The sequence below is a fragment of the Oryzias melastigma genome, linkage group LG21 (genome assembly GCF_002922805.2).
Source record: "Oryzias melastigma strain HK-1 linkage group LG21, ASM292280v2, whole genome shotgun sequence".
Lineage (NCBI taxonomy): Eukaryota > Metazoa > Chordata > Actinopteri > Beloniformes > Adrianichthyidae > Oryzias > Oryzias melastigma.
This window is the reverse complement of record NC_050532.1, coordinates 20,733,785-20,751,987: the sequence shown is the minus strand read 5'-3', so window position 1 is coordinate 20,751,987 and position 18,203 is coordinate 20,733,785. Positions and strand designations below refer to the sequence as shown.

The following is an 18,203-nucleotide window of genomic DNA, read 5'->3' as shown; positions in this document are numbered from 1 at the left end:
ACTCAATTACCGCTCTGCTGCCTTCCTGCCACCCGCCTGTCACAGGACTGCCACCGTGCAACCTCCAAATGTCCAGGCGGCCTCTGACTAATATCAAAAACATGTCCAGTCGCCGTAAAGTTTTTACTTTTTCTTGAAACGTCTGTGGCCGCCGCGCAGTGTGTAAAAATGCAACTACCACCTTCCAATTACAAATTCAGCTGCAAATTTGCTAAAAAAAACTTGCATTTAGTTTGCCGCTTGGTGAAATTTGGGGATATGTGACCATAGTCTAAACGAGCAAATTTGTCAGCTATATAAGTTGTGCTTTCAAATAAGATTCAAAGAGACTCATATTTGCAGAAAAGCAACCATCAATCTTAGAAGAAGTACAGCCAAATTATGAAAGAACACAATACATACATTAATGTTTTATCTTATCTGCTCATTTTAAATAAATGAACTTAAGAAAACTGAAAACTACACGACAAACAAAAAAGAACACAAAAGTTTGATTCATTAAATGAAATGACCAAAACTCACAAATGGAAACATGGAATAATATGAACTTTATTGAAAAAACAAAAGAAAAAAAAAAAGAAATAAAAGTTGAAATGAACGCCAAGGGAGTGTGTAATGTTAGTGGATGAATGTTACAATAGTATAAGAAGAACCTGTGCTGCTCTCTGACTGCGCTGGACTCTGCTCCTCAGAAGCAGCGAGGGCCTCTAGTGCCTGCAAGGTTGACACCACTGCATTGTCCAGAGGCTGCCCGGGGGCCTCTGCTCCATGGGTGGGCACTGAATCTATCAGAGACACGGGGATATCGTTGCAGCCCTCCTTGGCTTGAGCTCGGGCTCCCTGCTGCTCGTCTTCATCGGAGCTGTCCCTAAAACCGGGAGGGGGAGCAGCAATGGCCATGTTAAGAGAGTGCAGCAGCACGTCGTTGTCCTCGTCGTTGGCTTCCGGAGGTGGGGGGAGTGAGGTCAAGTCAATAATGTCGTCGCTGGAACCTGAGAGCGAGAGCAATGTCGGCTTGTCAATGTCACTCACTACCATGTCTTCCTCACAGCTGACGTCATCGTCATCCTCTGCGTCATCTGTCGTCTCTGCATAGCAAATATCATGCAGCAATGGCTCCTCGATGCACTCAGTAGGTCCAAAGATTTTGGTGGAGTACTGATACCCTTCTTCCATGGCGTCCATCATCTTATAGTCCTCCTCCAGGCGCCTGTACATCGGGCTGTGATTGTCTGCAAGCTCTGGGCCTTCATCCATCAGTCTCTGGTAACCCAAATTTTGGGGGTTCACACTGTCCAAGGGGGGATCCCCGAATATGAAAGAGACCTTTGCGTTCCTGGAAGATTCCTGCGGTTTAGGTCTGGGAATGTTGAGATAAGTTTGGGAGCAGGGCATACCGCAGCACTCTGCCCTCTCCATGGAGTGAACAGAGTGCTGGGGGTGGTGGATCTCCGTTATGTACATGGGTTGGCCTTCACATCTGCTGTGGTCGAGGTATTCACATTCCTGGTTGGAATAATCTTGGCTGTACCTCTGATTGTTTCTGTCTTCACACCCTTTATGGGGCACGCTGTACGTACACTCAATGGCCTGATAGTTTTGCTTCACTTTTGCTGCATGGCCTGTAAAAAAAAAAAATGAGGAAGAAGTAAAATTAGACAGAGAACTTTCCGCTTAGTCATTGTTCGACAGTTTCAAATAAAAAAAAGAAGTTCCCATACTGTTTGTATTTTTGGCCACATTAAAGATTGAGCGCCGAGAGTCCACCAGTAATCTGTAGTAGCCGGCTGTCAAACAGGCCAGATTCATTGCGTCAACAGACTCCATTAGGAGAGTTATGGGCTGTAAAAGATACAAATCATCATTTGACAATTCACTTACAATAGCAATGAAAGCACTAGTATTACAATGACTGCTTCCCAGATGGTACACGACAAAAAGACAAAATCTCAACTAGTATTTTTGTTGGGTTTCTAGTTTAAATATCTTTGTACTTAAGATAACCGAATGCACTAGTAACTTTTAAATAACAACTTGTTTTAAGATGATAAATCTTGAATATTTTGTTGTATCGTTTGGTCTTGAAAACATCCATCCATCCATCCATCCATCCATCTTCTTGACCGCTTCGTCCCTTTCGGGGTCGCGGGGGTGCCGGAGCCTATCCCGGCTGCTGATGGGCGAAGGCGGGGTACACCCTGGACAGGTCGCCAGTCTGTCTCAGGGCCTCAATCACACATCCATTCACTCTCACATACACACCTAGGGGCAATCTAGAGCCACCAATGAACCTATGAAGCATGTTTTTGGACGGTGGGAGGAAGCCGGAGTCCCCGGTGAAAACCCACGCATGCACGGGGAGAACATGCAAACTCCACACAGAAAGGTCCCAGCCGGGATTCGAACCGGGGCCTTCTCGCTGTGAGGCAAGAGCGCTAACCACTGCGCCACCGTGCAGCCCGTCTTGAAAACATCTTATTTTAATATCTCAATTGAAACTAGTTTGGTGTAATTGGTCAAGAGATAAGGAGGGCTCAGTGTTTAGCCCTCTCACCTTAGTCACGTATCTCAAAATGCCATCCCACTGCGACATAAATTTACGTTTTTCTGCAACTTAAGCAGGTGGCCGCGGGGTGGCATTTGTAATCAGGAGACATAATTTAAGCATAGCGATAGTAGCTCATTAGGAATACAATTCTGGGTTGTGGACAGGACTATTGACACAGAGCAACCCCGCCCCCCTCCCTATTGCTAAAAGCTCTATTTGTATTGATAGCTTTTAGTATTGGATCAATCTAGTCGTATAGTTTTTAGCAAGAATTGCAATTCGCTACAGCACGAGTGTTAAACGCTCATCATGTCTTGCACACCTAACATTAGTCTGAGCATTTTCAAGCATCTGGTTTTCTGATTAATTAATTGCACAAATGGGAGAAGAGTTACAGATATCAAAAGAGTGTAAACACTGGAGCTAAAGATCTGGTGTCAAAGGGTTAATGTTTCTAATAGCAGTTTTTTAAAAACTTCATTAGCCTCTTGTTCCTCCATATTATATCACTTGGTGGAAGAACTACCATACCATGCCACCATTGCCACATTTTACACTTAGAACAAGGTAAAACATCTTGTATTTTATATTTTTTATCTGTTTTGAGAAGGACATTTTTCCAGTGTAAAATAAAAATGACTAACCTTAACATCCAGAACGTGCAGCTCCACTCTAACCCTGCTCTCATCTTCTGTATACATTTCAATCCGGTTGACATGGCTGAAATCAGCAAGAAGTGCCACCAAGTTTGTTTTGGTGTTGATAACATGACTGATGCCATATTTGGGCCCCACCAGCAAAGTCACTTCTGTGTGCTTTTCGCCTTGCTGTAAAAGGGAATAGAAAACACGTGTGGGTTTGTGTGGCTGCGCGTGGAGCACGATTTCACCCGCTGCGCGGCTTTACTCACAACCAGTGTGGATTTAAACACACGTCCTCCATAAAGCCTCAAGTCACTGAGATACTTCAGGTAATGGACCTTTGCCTGCAAGGCAGTCAGCTGAAAGGCATAGGGAAAAGTGAGATAAACAATAAACACACCAGAGCAGGGGTCTGCAACCTTCAACACATAAAGAGCCATTTAGGTCAAATTCTCACTGACTCAGTGAGTCTCATTTCATCCTTTAGAAAAGAACGGCACAGCCTTAAATTTATGGTGTTACTAACAATTTCTTTTTTTATTTTATATAGTTTATACATTTTTCCAATTTCTTATCGATACATTTGCAAACCTTACTAACCAAAGTTAAATTGGAGGAAAATATGTTACCTCCACTGTACTTTTGAAGCTTTAATGTGCACCTAAATTATTTTGATAATTAAAAAAAGGGCAGTTCACCTCATAATCCGGCACACCTTATGTATGAATTATTGTTGGACAGTGCTCAAAAATCCATCAGGTTTTTATGTGCTACAACTTTGATCAACTGCAAAGCTGCACTGCTTGATGGATTGTTGGAGCATTATGGCTACAGTAGTCTGGAGCCGGTGGAGTGATTATACTGTGCTTGAACTGTTCGTGAGTTAACTAAAGTTTGACTAATCCGACTGTTTTGCTTCACTTAATGTGTCTTATAGTCCAAAAAAAAATACATTTTTAATATGAAATATTTCATTTTATTCAATCAGTCAGAGGGGTAAAAGAGCCACATGTGGCTCCAGAACCTCAGTTTCTAAACTGTTTTTGAATACAGTCGTGAGCACTACTTTGATCTTCCACTAGGTGGTAGACATGAGTCCTGAAGTTTGAAATGGAAAAGTAAATGCACAAGTAAAAAACATTTTTAGATGAATTTTGGTCACATGAAAGAAAGAAAAACAAACTTAAATTTTAAAAAGGGGGACATTTGATTTTTTTTTTTTTTAGTTAGACTTGTTTCTAGAAAAAAAAGATTATATAAAAATGGATATACTTACCTTTTTACCAGGTGGGACAAGGTTTTGGTTGGTTTTGAGAATGTGGGTAAGTGCCTTTTTGATATTTTTCTCTTTCATGCTGGACAGCACAGCAGGAGGCAGAAACAAAGCCAAACCCCACTCCTTCCTGCAGGGGCACAAACAATAAACATTCCTATTAATGAACCCAACAAACTAATGACATTGGTTAGTTTTGAACGATCAGACTTATTGACCTAAAATTGATCCAGGATATTTTTAGCTAAAAATTTAATCAGAGCAAGATAATCAAGCGTAAATTAAATATGTGTCCAAATCCATTCACATTTTAATTTCATAAAGTTCAGCCCACTGTTGTTTTTCCACTTCAAAATAGTACAAAGAGAACATTATTATAAAATGATGCCACACTGTATGGTCACATCTCTTTGCTAAGTTCAAAGTGTTTCCACACATTGGACTGTAAAGATAAGTTCATCATTTTTTTCTGTCATCAAATTTGTGTTGTCCACTGTGATGCACTTGGTTGTTTTTATGGAAAATAAACCTATGGCGGCTTAACACAAAGAGTATTTTCCATAATCAATGCTAATTTGAAAATTTTGAAATGATTTTATGATGGATTAGGTCGATTCGATTAACAACTTGCCAGAAACAGATCGATCTGGTTGGATCAAAGGAACAGAAATCGATTAATCAATTAATGGTTACACCCCTATTCAGAATGAAATATCTATTAATTGGAGCAAATAAACATAGTCGAGGTGTTTGTCTGTTTAACGTGACTCAGCATCAGCAAAATCCTCTACTGCTGGCATCAGTGAGAGGAGACACACAATTTGGCTATGAAACCCAATCCACTCACTCGATGTACTTCAGGGAAACCTTCTGGGTCTGCTTGGTATTGATGGTTAGAATGTACATCTGCAGAGCAGCCAGGCGGAGGGCCATGTCATATTTCAGCTCAGAACCAAATCTCTCCAGGACCACATCATTGCAGCTCTGAGTGTTCCCAAAAGAAAAAAAAATCAAGAAGAGGTGATGCTTAAGTCACTTATAGCTGCAAATGTTATATTGTGTGTTTATTCACCTGAACGTAGAGATACTCAAATGCTACTGCATCTCTCCTCAGCAGGTCCACGGGGTCCTTTGGGACAAAGGTGATGCGAAAAAAGCACTTCATCTTATGGGATCCGGGTCTCTGCGTCACCTGGAGCCGAAGCCAAAAAATAAGGTGGGTCATATTTCTTCACATTTTGTTCAGTTTTAATGCACTTAGAGCACAAAAAGGTAAAAAAAAAAATCGTAGTTCCTGTATCTTCATGCAAGAGTTTGCCAAGTTTTATACTGGCTTCGCCTTAAAAATTTATGCCCATATAAAAATATATGTGCCTATAAAAGCTAATCTCTATAATGAGTAATCACATTTTGGAAATGAAATTTACAAAAAAAAGACTAACTTATATTTACAGAAGGAGTTTGGAGATGTGTGTTTAGTGTTTTGTGGAATCCAAGAGAGCACTCTGACCTGAGTTAGCATCTCCTGCTCATGCAGAAGCATGAGTTTGCTGGCGGATCCCTCAGACCTTTGCTCCAGCATCAGAGAGAAATGCTCAATGCTCTTAATGGATAGCTTTTCTTGCAGGGTCAAGATGACATCCTTTCACACAGACAATGTCAAAGTTAATCCACACTCAGCTGCAGCAGCGTCCCGGCTCAACGCCATAAACATAAATCAAGTTTACATAACACTTTAAAAAAGAGACTTTTAAATGAACAATAACTTCTCTAAAGCTAAAGAAGAAAACTGCAAATGTTCCAAAATGTTTCATTTAATAAGAACATTTTGAGTTCAGGCGTTGAGTTTGTCTGTGCCACATGGACGGATGGCTGCACTTCATCATGTGCAGTGCAACTGTGAATAACATTTAACTTTAAACTGACATTACATAAGGTTACGTAACCACATTTCTGAGGGAAAGCAGATTCTTCCCAGCACCTACCTTAATGGACGTTGTGCTGTCAAACTTAAATGATTTAGTTTGTCCGTTCTCCAGGTACACTTTCAGAACATTTGGCATGAAAAGAAGGGAATTGTCCTTCACCGTTTCCTGGGTGCACAACCAGAATCACATAATCAACAAATCTCATCTTTTCTAACTTATCCATTTGATTCAGAAGTTAATGAAAAGACTGGAAACAAGAAACTTCAAAGCTTGCTATGTTGAAAGGTATCTGTATTAAACTGTATCAAATATCAATAAACAAAAACAGATTTCAGTTCCTTACAAAGAACTAAAAAGAGCAGCATAAATGTCCCTGAAAAGACAGCGTTTAGGCATAAAACTTCAAATTCTTCACATTTTATATAAAAGGTTTCTTATTGTGCAAAATACATAAAACACTTTTAATAGATTTTTAGACTAAAGTGCAGAAACATTTTTCGTTGTAAGTAGTGCATTATTGCCCACTAGTTATAAAACAATATTTGTCTTGGTTTACTAAAATGCTTGTCATTATTGGATTTAGATTACATTCAAATTTAAATGATTTTATTCCAATTATAAAAATGCATCCACATTTAATAATAAATATCTGTTTAAATGAGTCATATTTCAAAAAGGTATACCGTTTATTAAATCTGCTATGGTTTAATAAATAGGCCTTAATTATATTGATTATATTAACTAAATATATATATATTAATCCAGTAATTATTAGGCTCAGCTCAGCAGGTTTATGAATAAGTGAACCATGTCATAAAGGTCTTTCTTTTAAAACATATATATTTTAAAGAACATACGAGAGAGAAAGCATTATTGTAGCTAAAAGTTCTTTAGTGCTAAAATGGGTTGACAGGAAATGTTTACAGCTGTTGCAATGACTAAGGAGTTGATGTTACTCTTAAACATTTTAAAGATTCTTTCTGATGAAAATCCTGTTTGGGTGTTTTTAACATGTTCTTGTCGCATTTTTTCTGATTATGGATGATATATATAAAGAAAGTTAAGCTAAAAAATTTTATTTTTGTTTGAAAAAGAGCGTATTCGTTACGTAGAAAATGCAGTGGGCGTGGCCACAAGCTCCTTGCTCCACCCCATTGTGATGCAAAACTGTTTGGCTGCTCCGATATTTGTCGCCATTTTTGTTGCACAATTAATATTAGGTTGGGGGTGTGAGGGGCTGTGAGCTAACAGGACAGAGTGTAAATAGAGAACTCTCAGCAACGGGGAGGAGAAGAGGGGCGGGGTTGCTTGCTAGCATTCCCATCCAGAACATTTCTAATGAACTACTATTGTTCTGAAGAAACTGTCCATAATAAATGTTTTCTTTTTTCCATTTTGGCTAAAAATTGTATAACCACAATTAAAAGACCACTTGTAATGCTTTAAAATAGATCAAAATTCCTTCTAAAAAAATACTTTAGATTTGTTCTCTGTAGTGTTTCATCTGAGTGACTCCTTCAGCATTTTTTCTGTTGATCCTTTTTAAACGTTTAACAGGATTTTAGTGATGGAATGCTCTGAAGGAAGGCACAGTTACACTTGTGCTGAGCTCGTTCCCTTTCACTGTTGGTGCTTTGACATGGTGTTTCTGGTTTCCAGCCTGAAGAGTCGTCTCCACACATTAGATGTGGAGAGGATGAAGCTTTGCTCAGTGTGACTTACTGGAACCTGTCCATTGATGATGACCTCTTCAGCGAAGCGAACCTTAACAGGATTAGTCTTTAGCTTGGCCTTTTTAGCTGCGCTGATGAATGCCGACTTGGGTGACTTTCGAAGTGATAAAAAGAGAAAAAGTAGAGGACAATGAGCTATTTCATAGATGAGTCATCTTTTTTTTATTATATCATACAATTGAAGGACACCTTTTCCCTCTTGAAGGGTGAGATTCTTTTATTCCTCTCTACTGTAAGGGGAACTTTCAAAACTAACGTCACAGAGTCAGCAGAGGAATCCCACCCCCTTGGTTTTCTGAATATTTCGGTATTTATCCTTCAAGTTTTATTCCTCTCTCCTTGCTTATGTTTCTATAAGACACTAGAATCTGAGCAAATGACAGTCTTTGAGTTTCCAGCCTCCCAGGAAACGCAAGTGCTGATGTTTTGTTCTACTTTCAGCAAGAATGCAAGAATTATTCAGTTTCCACTTGTGTGAACTACATACAAAGACCTCATAGTGCGTTTGCTCTTGGCAGTGTGTTTTCATCACCATCTGGTGCTCTGTGACTCGAGGAAATGTTTGTGCGGCGGCAGGTTCATATGTGGTCTTGAGAGGATCTGACGGGTTTAGCGTGAGAGGAATCTAAAGGAACGCCACTTCCTCTCAATAACCCTGACTCTAATGCCAGACTGACGCAGAACTGATCCTTCATCAGCACATAAATTGGACGTGATTAATGATTTGCTTTCAGTGAGTCAACAAAATAATCAACCACTTTGAAATGCCATAATTTCATTCATAAGAGAGAAACCTACTGGGTATGGCTGAACGACAGTCAGCAAAATGGACTCCTTGCAGCTCCTGAAGGAAAGAAAAAAGCAAAATCAAACTGTTGTTTAAGCAGTGGTGGATCTTAGCATTGAGTAGAAGGAAGTGATGGGGTTATCACTACCAAGATATTGAAGTATCGCCATACAGCACCAATTTTGGCATGCAATTCAATTCAGTTTTATTTATATATCCCAATATCACAATACAGTTGTCTCAATTGGCTTCACACTGGGAATTCTACAAAAACATAAAGTCATTCATAAAATATAAGCTGGTTGTTAACTAAACCAAACAGACTAAACTAAACTGGGCATCTGGCATTGAGTATCGGTGATTGGGTATCTAGTGCTCTTCGAAAGCATTTATTACTAATATGTTGAGTAAAGTGGCAAAGAAATGTCTTGGAACTGTTGCTTCATGTGTTCCAGTGGAGAGGCTGTTTTTAAGGCTACTATCTCAAATACAACTGCCACAGCACATTGGGGAGGTATCGGCAAATTCTTTAAGATTTCATGCTGCTGCCTTTTTTTTTAAATATGCGTGGTCGTGAATGTAGACAGCAACAGTCAAGCGGCAGTCAGGCGGCAGTTAGGCAGCAGTAAGGCAGCAGTCAGGCAGCAGTCAGACAGCAACAGTCAGGCGGCAGTTAGGCAGCAGTCAGGCAGCCGTCAGGCGGCAGTCAGGTGGCAGTCAGGCGGCAGTCAGGCGGCAGTCAGGCGGCAGTCAGGCGGCAGTCAGGCAGCAGTCAGGCAGCAGTCAGGCGGCAGTCAGGCGGCAGTCATATGGCAGTCAGGCAGCAGTCAGGCGGCAGTCAGGCAGCAGTCAGGTGGCAGTCATGCAGCAGTCAGGTGGCAGTCATTCAGCAGTCAGGCGGCAGTCAGCCGGCAGTCAGGTGGCAGTAAGGCGTTGAGGATGACGCCATTACAAAATCGGACGACAGCTTGGTGGCCACAGGTTGAAGAGCCGGATTGCTGACCAGAAGCAGCTCTGATTGGTCAAAGTGTAAATCTCTCTGAATTGTGACAGTCCATATCAAGTGCCACAGGCCGGCCAATAGCCCTGGGGTAAATATAAAAGGCAGACCACTCTGCACCACTGGTCATTTGCAACTCAGATTTTGAGCTCACACTAAAACCTTGTCAATTTACAAATGTACACATTTTTAAACAACATTCCTCCCAAGAAAGGACAATGTTCTGTGTTCTTTGTATTATTCTAAGCATCCACTGCAATTTGTCAATACACGTTTTGAAGACTGTGGTTCTGTCAACGCCATGATGAGTTTGGTGCAGCATCAATGTAATCTCCCTATTTGGACCCACGGTGGCCGTGATCGCCAGATTGACGCCTGGTCATCATTGGGCCCCTGGCCCATGTCAACATCTCTCATTGAGTGCCGTACAATTTCTAACAATAGTATGGGGGCAGCGGGGCGGCAGCACAGGAGCAGGGGGGGTGCCTAGAGGGTGGCAGTCTGGAACTGCCCGATCATCAGACGATTTGCGGGACCTTAGAGACCCTCCTATCAGTCAATTATTGCGTTGCTGCCTTCCTGCCAGTCACTGTACTGCCACTGCACAACCTCTAAATCTGCTTAGGCGGTCTCTGACCAATTTTCTAAAAATCTTTCGGTCACCATTTATTTCTAACTTTATCTTAAAACCTTTGTGACTGCCACCTTCCAATTACAAACCCTGCTGCAGCGTCAACTGCCGAATTTGCAGAAAGATTTCCATTTACAGTGGAATTTTTGGGATATATACCATACCATAATCTAAGGCAGGAGAAATAGTTAGCCAAAAGTGCAATCATCTCAAACCGGACAATGTTAATATGTTGCTCTTCATAAAACATCTTTCTAAAGGTACTGTATAAAAACAATGTGTTACTTTTATTTTTGTTTTTTTATTTATTCATTTTTATATTAGTAAATTGTTTAAGTTTATCATTTTGAACCTTGAGCAATAAAGTTATTATCTGACCAATCTTAGTTGGGATTTGTTTTTTTGTTTTTTTTGGATAACTAATATTTTTCTAAGAAAGAAAATCTACAAAAAAAAAATTACCAGTAATCCGTATCGGTAATTGGTATTGAATGTTTTATGCAAAAAGTAATTGATGTTGTATGATGATTGTAATAATGAAAAATACAATAACAATACATAAAAAGATATGTAATTTGAGGGGCTCAAGATTTTATTTCAAAATATTTTTTTAGTTATTTTTACAATGCTTAAAGTAGCAGTTATAGATGATTTCTTAGTCTTCGTCAATAGTGATACTAATATTGAATCAAAAATTGGGGGGTAAATTGGGGACAAAGCCCTTAGCTCCGCCTCTGGATGTAAGTAAAAAATAGGGAAGAATGGAAGTGCTCCAGCAGTGTAGATATAAACAGAGGTTAAAAACAACATTCTAATGTGTCATTTTGTCATGGAACCGCTGGGATTTACAGCACAGAGACCATTCAAGGCCACAAGAGCTGCTAAGGCGCAGCGACATGGGCACCTCTCCCTGTACTGTTTACAGTTTTCCACACTGGCACGGTCAATAAGCCACCCAGCTCTGTCACTGAAATGAATCTAATGAGACGCTTGGAAGCACATCAACATCAGCACTCGGCTAAATCACAGTTAATGGTGCAGGTGGCTGAAATTACCTACTTTCTCTCCAGCGGAAATATTTAGAATAAATAAACTAAATGCTTCTCGTGGATGTTCAAATTCACAGAATGAAACCCGTTTCATAGTTTCTATTAATTCATAAGAGGCGTAAATTCTTACCTGACGAGGTCGATAACCCTCTCCCTGGGTGCTGAACTGACTTGCTCATCATTAATCATGATGATTTCGTCTCCTGGGATCAACTTGCCTTCTGATGGACCCCCTGCCCAAACGACAAACAAGACTTCAGGCGGCTACATTATAAACATCAGCACTGGCTGGACTCTTTTTATTTCTCACTGATTCAGTCTTTCTTGTGGCTGAAAGCTTTAACGAAAGCTTACTCATCGACGGGCTGTTAAAATCCATGAATCACCAGCTTAAACTCCTGCCTTGGTGGGTTTTCCTCCCAGCTAAGTTTCAGGAGGATTTCATCTAATGTTGATACTGTACTGGATTGCATGAGTCACTGTGATAGGAAAGCTCATTGTGCAGTCAGGTCACGTTACCTGGCGTGACTGAGCGGACCACCACAGGTTTTTCGCTGCCTGCTACAAATCCAAAGCCAAGCACGGGGTCCCGCCGCATCTCCACCTTCCGGGGCGCCGGTGGGACAAACCTGTCTCCGTCCAGACGAACTTCCTCCAGGGAGTTGCTCTGGGATAGTTGACTGAGGGGGAAATAAAAGGAGCATTTACTGCTCAGTCTGGCACAACATAAATATTTCGTGTTGTTTTTTTTTTTTAGTCAGAGTATAGTTTAAGGCTATAAAATTCTACCAGTAGCAGCACCATTTGTGGTTGAGATTATAGTTTATTTGTGAAAATAAAGTAATTAAGCAATTAACTATTTAAATAAAAAAATAACTCCCTGCCTCTGCCTTTATTAATACTTTGTAATGCATAAGGTGCTTTCTAATGCATGTAATAATACACTTATTAAGGCATAAAATCATCTTTTAACACATTATTTAATTGGTAATTAATGCTTAAATATGCATTGAACCTTTTTTTATCATAAATTTTACAGAAAGGAGATTATCAGACTGTTTCAAGCTGTCCATTAAAGCAACGCAGCTTTATAAAATAAAATAAAAAAGTGACTAATAGATGTCTTAGCTTGTGTTATTTTTTGGGAGAATTTTACCTTAAATACTGATTGACTGATTTTTTAAAGCAATTTCAGCACTAAAAAAAATGAAAAAGGCATCAAAAATTAGAAATGCAAAGATCTATCAAATCTATTAAAGAGATTAATTCATAAATTGACTTAAAAATAAACAATTAAATGATGGTTCTTTAAATTGTACATATAGACATAATTGCATTTGTATACGTACAGATAAAATTAAATCCCATAAATATAATGATTGTCAAATAGAGTTTTGGTCATCTTAAAAGAAACATGTATACTATAAATAATTAATAAAAATGGTTATCATCAAGATAAAATTTAATTTAAAACACCTACTAAAATGCAGAATACAGAAATAGATGCCAACAGGTTCGAGGTAAAAAATAAACTAGTCTGTCATGTCTTTACAATCCCACTCTGATGATCTTTTAATTATTATTATACCATCTTTTAGCCAAAATAATAATAATTTCTGCAAAGTGGCAGGCGTCTTTTGAAATTCACCTCTGAGTTGTGGGTGGGATTGTTTGTGCAGAGCAACCCCACCCCCCCTTCCTGTCGCCCATAATTAACAGCTGTGTAAATGTTCTCCCACTAGCTAACAGCCCCTCACATCCCCAACCTAACATTACCGGTGTAACAAAAAGGGCGAGCAATATTTGAGCTATCAAGCAGAACGCTTTTGAGCCAGACGAAACAACAAAACTATTTGAATACAAAATATTCAGCAATACAATTTTGAGCTTCATTTTCTTTTATGTGCCATAAGTCCTCTATCATCAGAAAAATGCCACAAGAACATGTTAAAACACCAAGTTTTCATTGGAATGGGTCTAAAAGATTTATATCGACAGACCAAAATATCTCGTCTTAAGTCAGCTATTTTCTCAAGCAATTGCAACTAGAAATGGTGCAAAAACGTTCCTCTTTTACTTTACTGAACTTTACTGGATCATCCGCGGCTCAGAAAACAAGCACAGACCGCATGCAGTTTTCGTTTTTTTGATCTTTCTCTGTCTTCTCTCCTCGGCTGCAAAAGCAGCAGCAAAGGCAACTCCATATGGTGCCAACAATGCTGGTTAATTAAAGCCGTGGGCGGGCAGTGTGTAATTCACAGTTATTCTTGACACACGTTCTATTCAACACTAAATACTAACAATTAATCTTTCATGGCACAAAGACACATTGAGATCTGTCGTTGGCATCTGCAGTAAAATAAAAAAAACGGGGATGAAAAAAAAGAAAAGCAAGTTCAGAAATGTTAAGTAATTGTTGGATGATAGTTCCAAAAAGGGCTTTGAAGACAAAAGACCTCCTGATGTACTGGAAAATGGAAAATAATAGGGATGAGTTAGAATTTAGACTGAATTATGATTAATGATATTTAACAAGCACAAATTAAAAAAAAAAAAAAACGAGGAAAAATGGTGAAATTATGAAATAAAAAAAAGTTAATAAAGAATTATTTCTTTTTATATATTTAACAAACAAAAAATGTTTTTTTAAAAAAGGGAGAAAATTTGTAAAACTATTAAATAACTAAAAAAAAGAGTTGAGAAAGAATTTTATTATTTCTTATTGCCTCATATGTTTTCCTTTTACATTCCTAATTCTTAATGTAAAGCTGCAATCAAACAACAAAAAGTAAATATAGTAATTGATTCCAGCAGAGTTGTTTAAATTGAGATTAAAAACTCTTAAGAAATGCAAAATAGAAATCCTTTAAATTCTGCTTTTGATGATGTACGCTCCAGAGCTGCTATACATAAACACAGTCATGAAACAGAAAGTGTCATGACTAGTTTTGAACATAAAAAAGTTTCAAAGCTCTTATTATAATTTTAAAAAACATCTTGATTAAATCTTGTTTCTTTTGTTGCATTTCATGCAGTCGATGTAGATAAATAGTCTTCATCTTACAGGTTTAATGCATAGCATCAATCACTGCCTTGCATTGTTTGTGATTAACAGTTCATTCACACATGTGTACGCTGTTGATGCCGTGAGGACTTATAGTTTCCCCACATCTTATTTATTCAGTAATGTCATTACAGAATGATGCTCCTTTCTGCTGTGTTGCCTCGGGGACCCCCATACCATCAAAAAAAAACATATTTTTGATGTTGTCCTGTGCATACAGAGATTCCCTCAGATTTCTAACCTCTTTCTTTCAGTGATGTGATTGACTGCAGATGAGCTTGTGGTATCCTAGTTATTCCTAAATTGCATAAACAAACACATTTGTAATTTATTTCAGATTTATGTAAAAATGTAGTCTTTATAGGAGACTTGAAAGCCTTGTTTCCATTAACCTAATGAGATGCAAAATGTTTCACTCCATATTTCTTTTTGTTGCTTAAATTCCAACCATTTCATTTAAAGTTTTGCTGCCACTGAATAAAAATAAATAAAGTTTTAATGCATTTTGTGTGTTTCTTTTGAATTATCTTTACTATTTTTTTTATAAACTTTTTCAGATTTGAATGTATGTTTCTTGATTTTAGAACGTACCAAACTGTTGGGTAAATGTTATTTAATTTCTAGATAATTTACACAATTTTCTTGCCCATAGACCCTCTAGCCGTACTGAAGTTGTACAGTAACACGGGCAGACAGAAAGTATTGGTTCACCTACTTTGACTCACATATGAACTGAAGTGCCATCCCATTCTTAACAGTTCAATATGATGTGCGTCCACCTTTTGTAGCTATTACAGCTTCAACTCTTTTGGGAACCACAAGTTTGAGAAGTGTTTATTGGAATTTTGGACCATTCTTCTAAAAGCGCATTGGTTAGGTCAAACATTGGTGTTAGTGGAGGAGGCTTCCACTCGATGTTCTATGGGAAGACCAGTCCAGTTCATCTGTCCTCCATGTCTTTATGGACCTTGGTCTGTGCACTGCTGCACAGTCATGTTGGAAGAGGAAGGTGGTCGCTGGAATTCACTCAACTCCTGAGTGGAACATTCTTTCACAATTTTTTGTAAAAACAGTCTTGAGCTTGATTTTATACACTTGTGGCCAGGACAAGTGATTAGGACACCTGATCTGATTATTTGGATAGGTGAGCAAATATGTTTGGTACAGTAGTGCATTGTGTTTCTCTTTATTTCCACATAGTGTTTGAGAACTGTCTGCAGCCTATTAAATACAACATGAAAAACTTCATTATTTTCAATATTTTGACAGAAAACTGAAGGTGGGAAGATTCCATAAGATTTTTGTCAGAAAAGAAAACATCAGGCTAAAATCTTATGTACACAAAACAAATCTAATAGGTAATCCTGTTTGTCAAAGTTAGAGCATTGCTGTCAATAAAACAAAAAAGAGCATTTCTACTGATCAAATAAACAACACTTGTCTGTAAATACAACTAGTGTATAATTTGCTTAATCCTTTAAGACTTTACAAATTTCTGTAATAATTTTTTCCTTAAACGTCAAAGCCAACAGATTGCGTCCAACTGAAAACCATATGGACTTATGCATTCAGGAAGAGTGCTGTCCGTTCCCCTGTACGGCCACCTGCTAAATATGGCCAGATTCCCATTGTACAGAAAGCAGTGCTTACAATTCTCTCCAATCAAAACCATCGGCCGCTAGCGTTGCCTCCCAACATCCAATGTTCAAACTGAAAGCCAAACAAGGACGGCGACAATAGACAGCATGAGATCCTGGACCAGAGTCATTATATGAGGAGAATTCGCCACTGTTTCCTACAGCATGTTTGGATGAAGCGTAGTAAGCCTATTAGCAAAACAATATCCTGTTACTCTTCCCTGAAAGCCTGCTTTGATGAGGTTCACAATTTGTTGGCGCTGAGGGGGTAATATGTGTCTCCCATGGGAAACAAGCATCTAAAGCTCCCAAATCTCTTAATCTCAATGTCTCAAATCTCTTAAATACTTCAATAAAGTCAGTTTGGGTAATGAGCTCATGTTCACTTTATTTAGGAGGCACTGGCATCCTGCTGGGCAAAGATTCGTACATGCTGGAGTCTTATATTTTTTATTATTTTGTTAAACTTTTTACAGTCTTTGAATTCCTCTCCTATAGGCTACAGATGTGTCCCTCTGAGACACAAGGTAGTTCGCTGGAACCAGAACAACACGAAGGGAGATGCCACAGACTGTCTCAGGAAGACGCTTTTGATTATTCATGAGTCTTTCTCAAATTTAGAAAGGAAAAGTTGAAGCCCAGCAGCCTCTAGGAGCTGCTTCATGCAGACACGCTCTGCATCCAGCACTCTCACTGTTTCTTACTTCTTATGTAACTCCTCTGACATCACGCTCTCATGCCATAACCCATGTGTGACAAGTGCCCCACTCCTCTTGTGTTACACTTATCAGATACGCAGTTTCTTTTCTTTTTAGTTCATAAAAAAGGGTCCAGCAAAATTGAAAAGGTCATTTTTCTCATGCAAATCTAAACCATCAATTTTTAAATCCAGTTTTACGTTTTATACATTTTGCAAAAAGGCAGTGAGAAATTTTGTGATTGAAATAAAAGCTGCAGACATTTTAAGGATAGACTAATTTTCTCTATGATGTTGATTTAAAATAAAGCACGCAGCGGAGCCAAATGCACACAGCAGATAAAACAAACACCCACTTGTTACAAGACAGCACTATCAAACATGTGAAGAAGCAGCGGTACCTGCCAGCAGAAATTCCCGGAAGTGCCAGTTACGATGGATCAATTAAGCTAAAAGGTTGTGATGACACAGTCATCCAGCATCCTCGGAGGATGAAGACTCCTTGATCAAAATGAGCCCCCGTGCAGGTGAACATCATCTTGCGCAGCAGCATGCAGACTCACGCGCTCTAAAGTCGCTTTCTGCATTTTGTAGACTGCTCGAGGAGTGTTGTGGGTGTATGAGAGGGTGAGAGAGAGTGAGCGTTGGCAGGGGCAGAGTGTGCGCAGCAGCAGCAGCAGTAGAGGGAGCATAAAATCAGTATTCTGAATGCACCGATGGAGACGGCATGGAGGCAGTGACGTGGCCGGAATAATCACAGGTTGGGAAAAGGTCTGAAACATCTGGGAAGGGGAAAACTCCCCCCTGGTTTCCTTAAACACAGGGCACTTACTTGATGTAGAAGTCACGCCCCTCTCTGCTGGTCCCCATGTCCCATCCATTTGGTGGTCCCTGAGAAGAACTCCAGGTCCCTGACGGGGGAGGCCAGCCGGAGGATTTTGTCCTGTGGCTGCAGAGGCAGAAAGATGAGGACTTGTGTCAAGCTTCATTTTGACTTAAAGACCAACTCCAGTTATATATTTTTTTCTATTGTAAAATCATTCTCATGATTATGCAGTTATTAGCACAAATCAAGAAGTCTGTTTCATTTTTTTTGTCAAATTTTGTGGGCAGCACGGAAGTTGGCCTCAGCTAAGTTCCCAGCATTGCTTTGTTTGCTCTCTATCCTGCTAGCTTATAGCACCTCACAAGACCAAGCTAACATTAGCATAGCAA

At 39.2% G+C, this 18,203-nt stretch overlaps 1 protein-coding gene across 2 annotated transcripts in view; it reads right to left on the bottom strand.

Annotated features, from left to right (window-relative positions):
• frmpd4 (FERM and PDZ domain containing 4) overlaps positions 1-18,203 on the bottom strand; it is a 40,300-nt gene that overhangs the window by 8,360 nt on the left and 13,737 nt on the right. The window contains exons 2-15 of one of the 2 annotated variants that reach the window (XM_024286145.2): positions 17,821-17,937; positions 12,110-12,270; positions 11,721-11,823; positions 8,922-8,967; positions 8,113-8,217; positions 6,448-6,555; positions 5,973-6,104; positions 5,535-5,654; positions 5,310-5,446; positions 4,466-4,592; positions 3,459-3,548; positions 3,193-3,375; positions 1,722-1,842; positions 654-1,622 (exon numbers count right to left, since the gene is read on the bottom strand). In XM_024286145.2, coding sequence (XP_024141913.1) covers positions 654-1,622; positions 1,722-1,842; positions 3,193-3,375; positions 3,459-3,548; positions 4,466-4,592; positions 5,310-5,446; positions 5,535-5,654; positions 5,973-6,104; positions 6,448-6,555; positions 8,113-8,217; positions 8,922-8,967; positions 11,721-11,823; positions 12,110-12,270; positions 17,821-17,937 — 2,519 coding nt within the window. Of the gene's footprint in view, positions 1-653; positions 1,623-1,721; positions 1,843-3,192; positions 3,376-3,458; positions 3,549-4,465; positions 4,593-5,309; positions 5,447-5,534; positions 5,655-5,972; positions 6,105-6,447; positions 6,556-8,112; positions 8,218-8,921; positions 8,968-11,720; positions 11,824-12,109; positions 12,271-17,389; positions 17,652-17,820; positions 17,938-18,203 lie in introns of those variants that run through there. The other variant, XM_024286146.2, reaches the window with a different exon arrangement.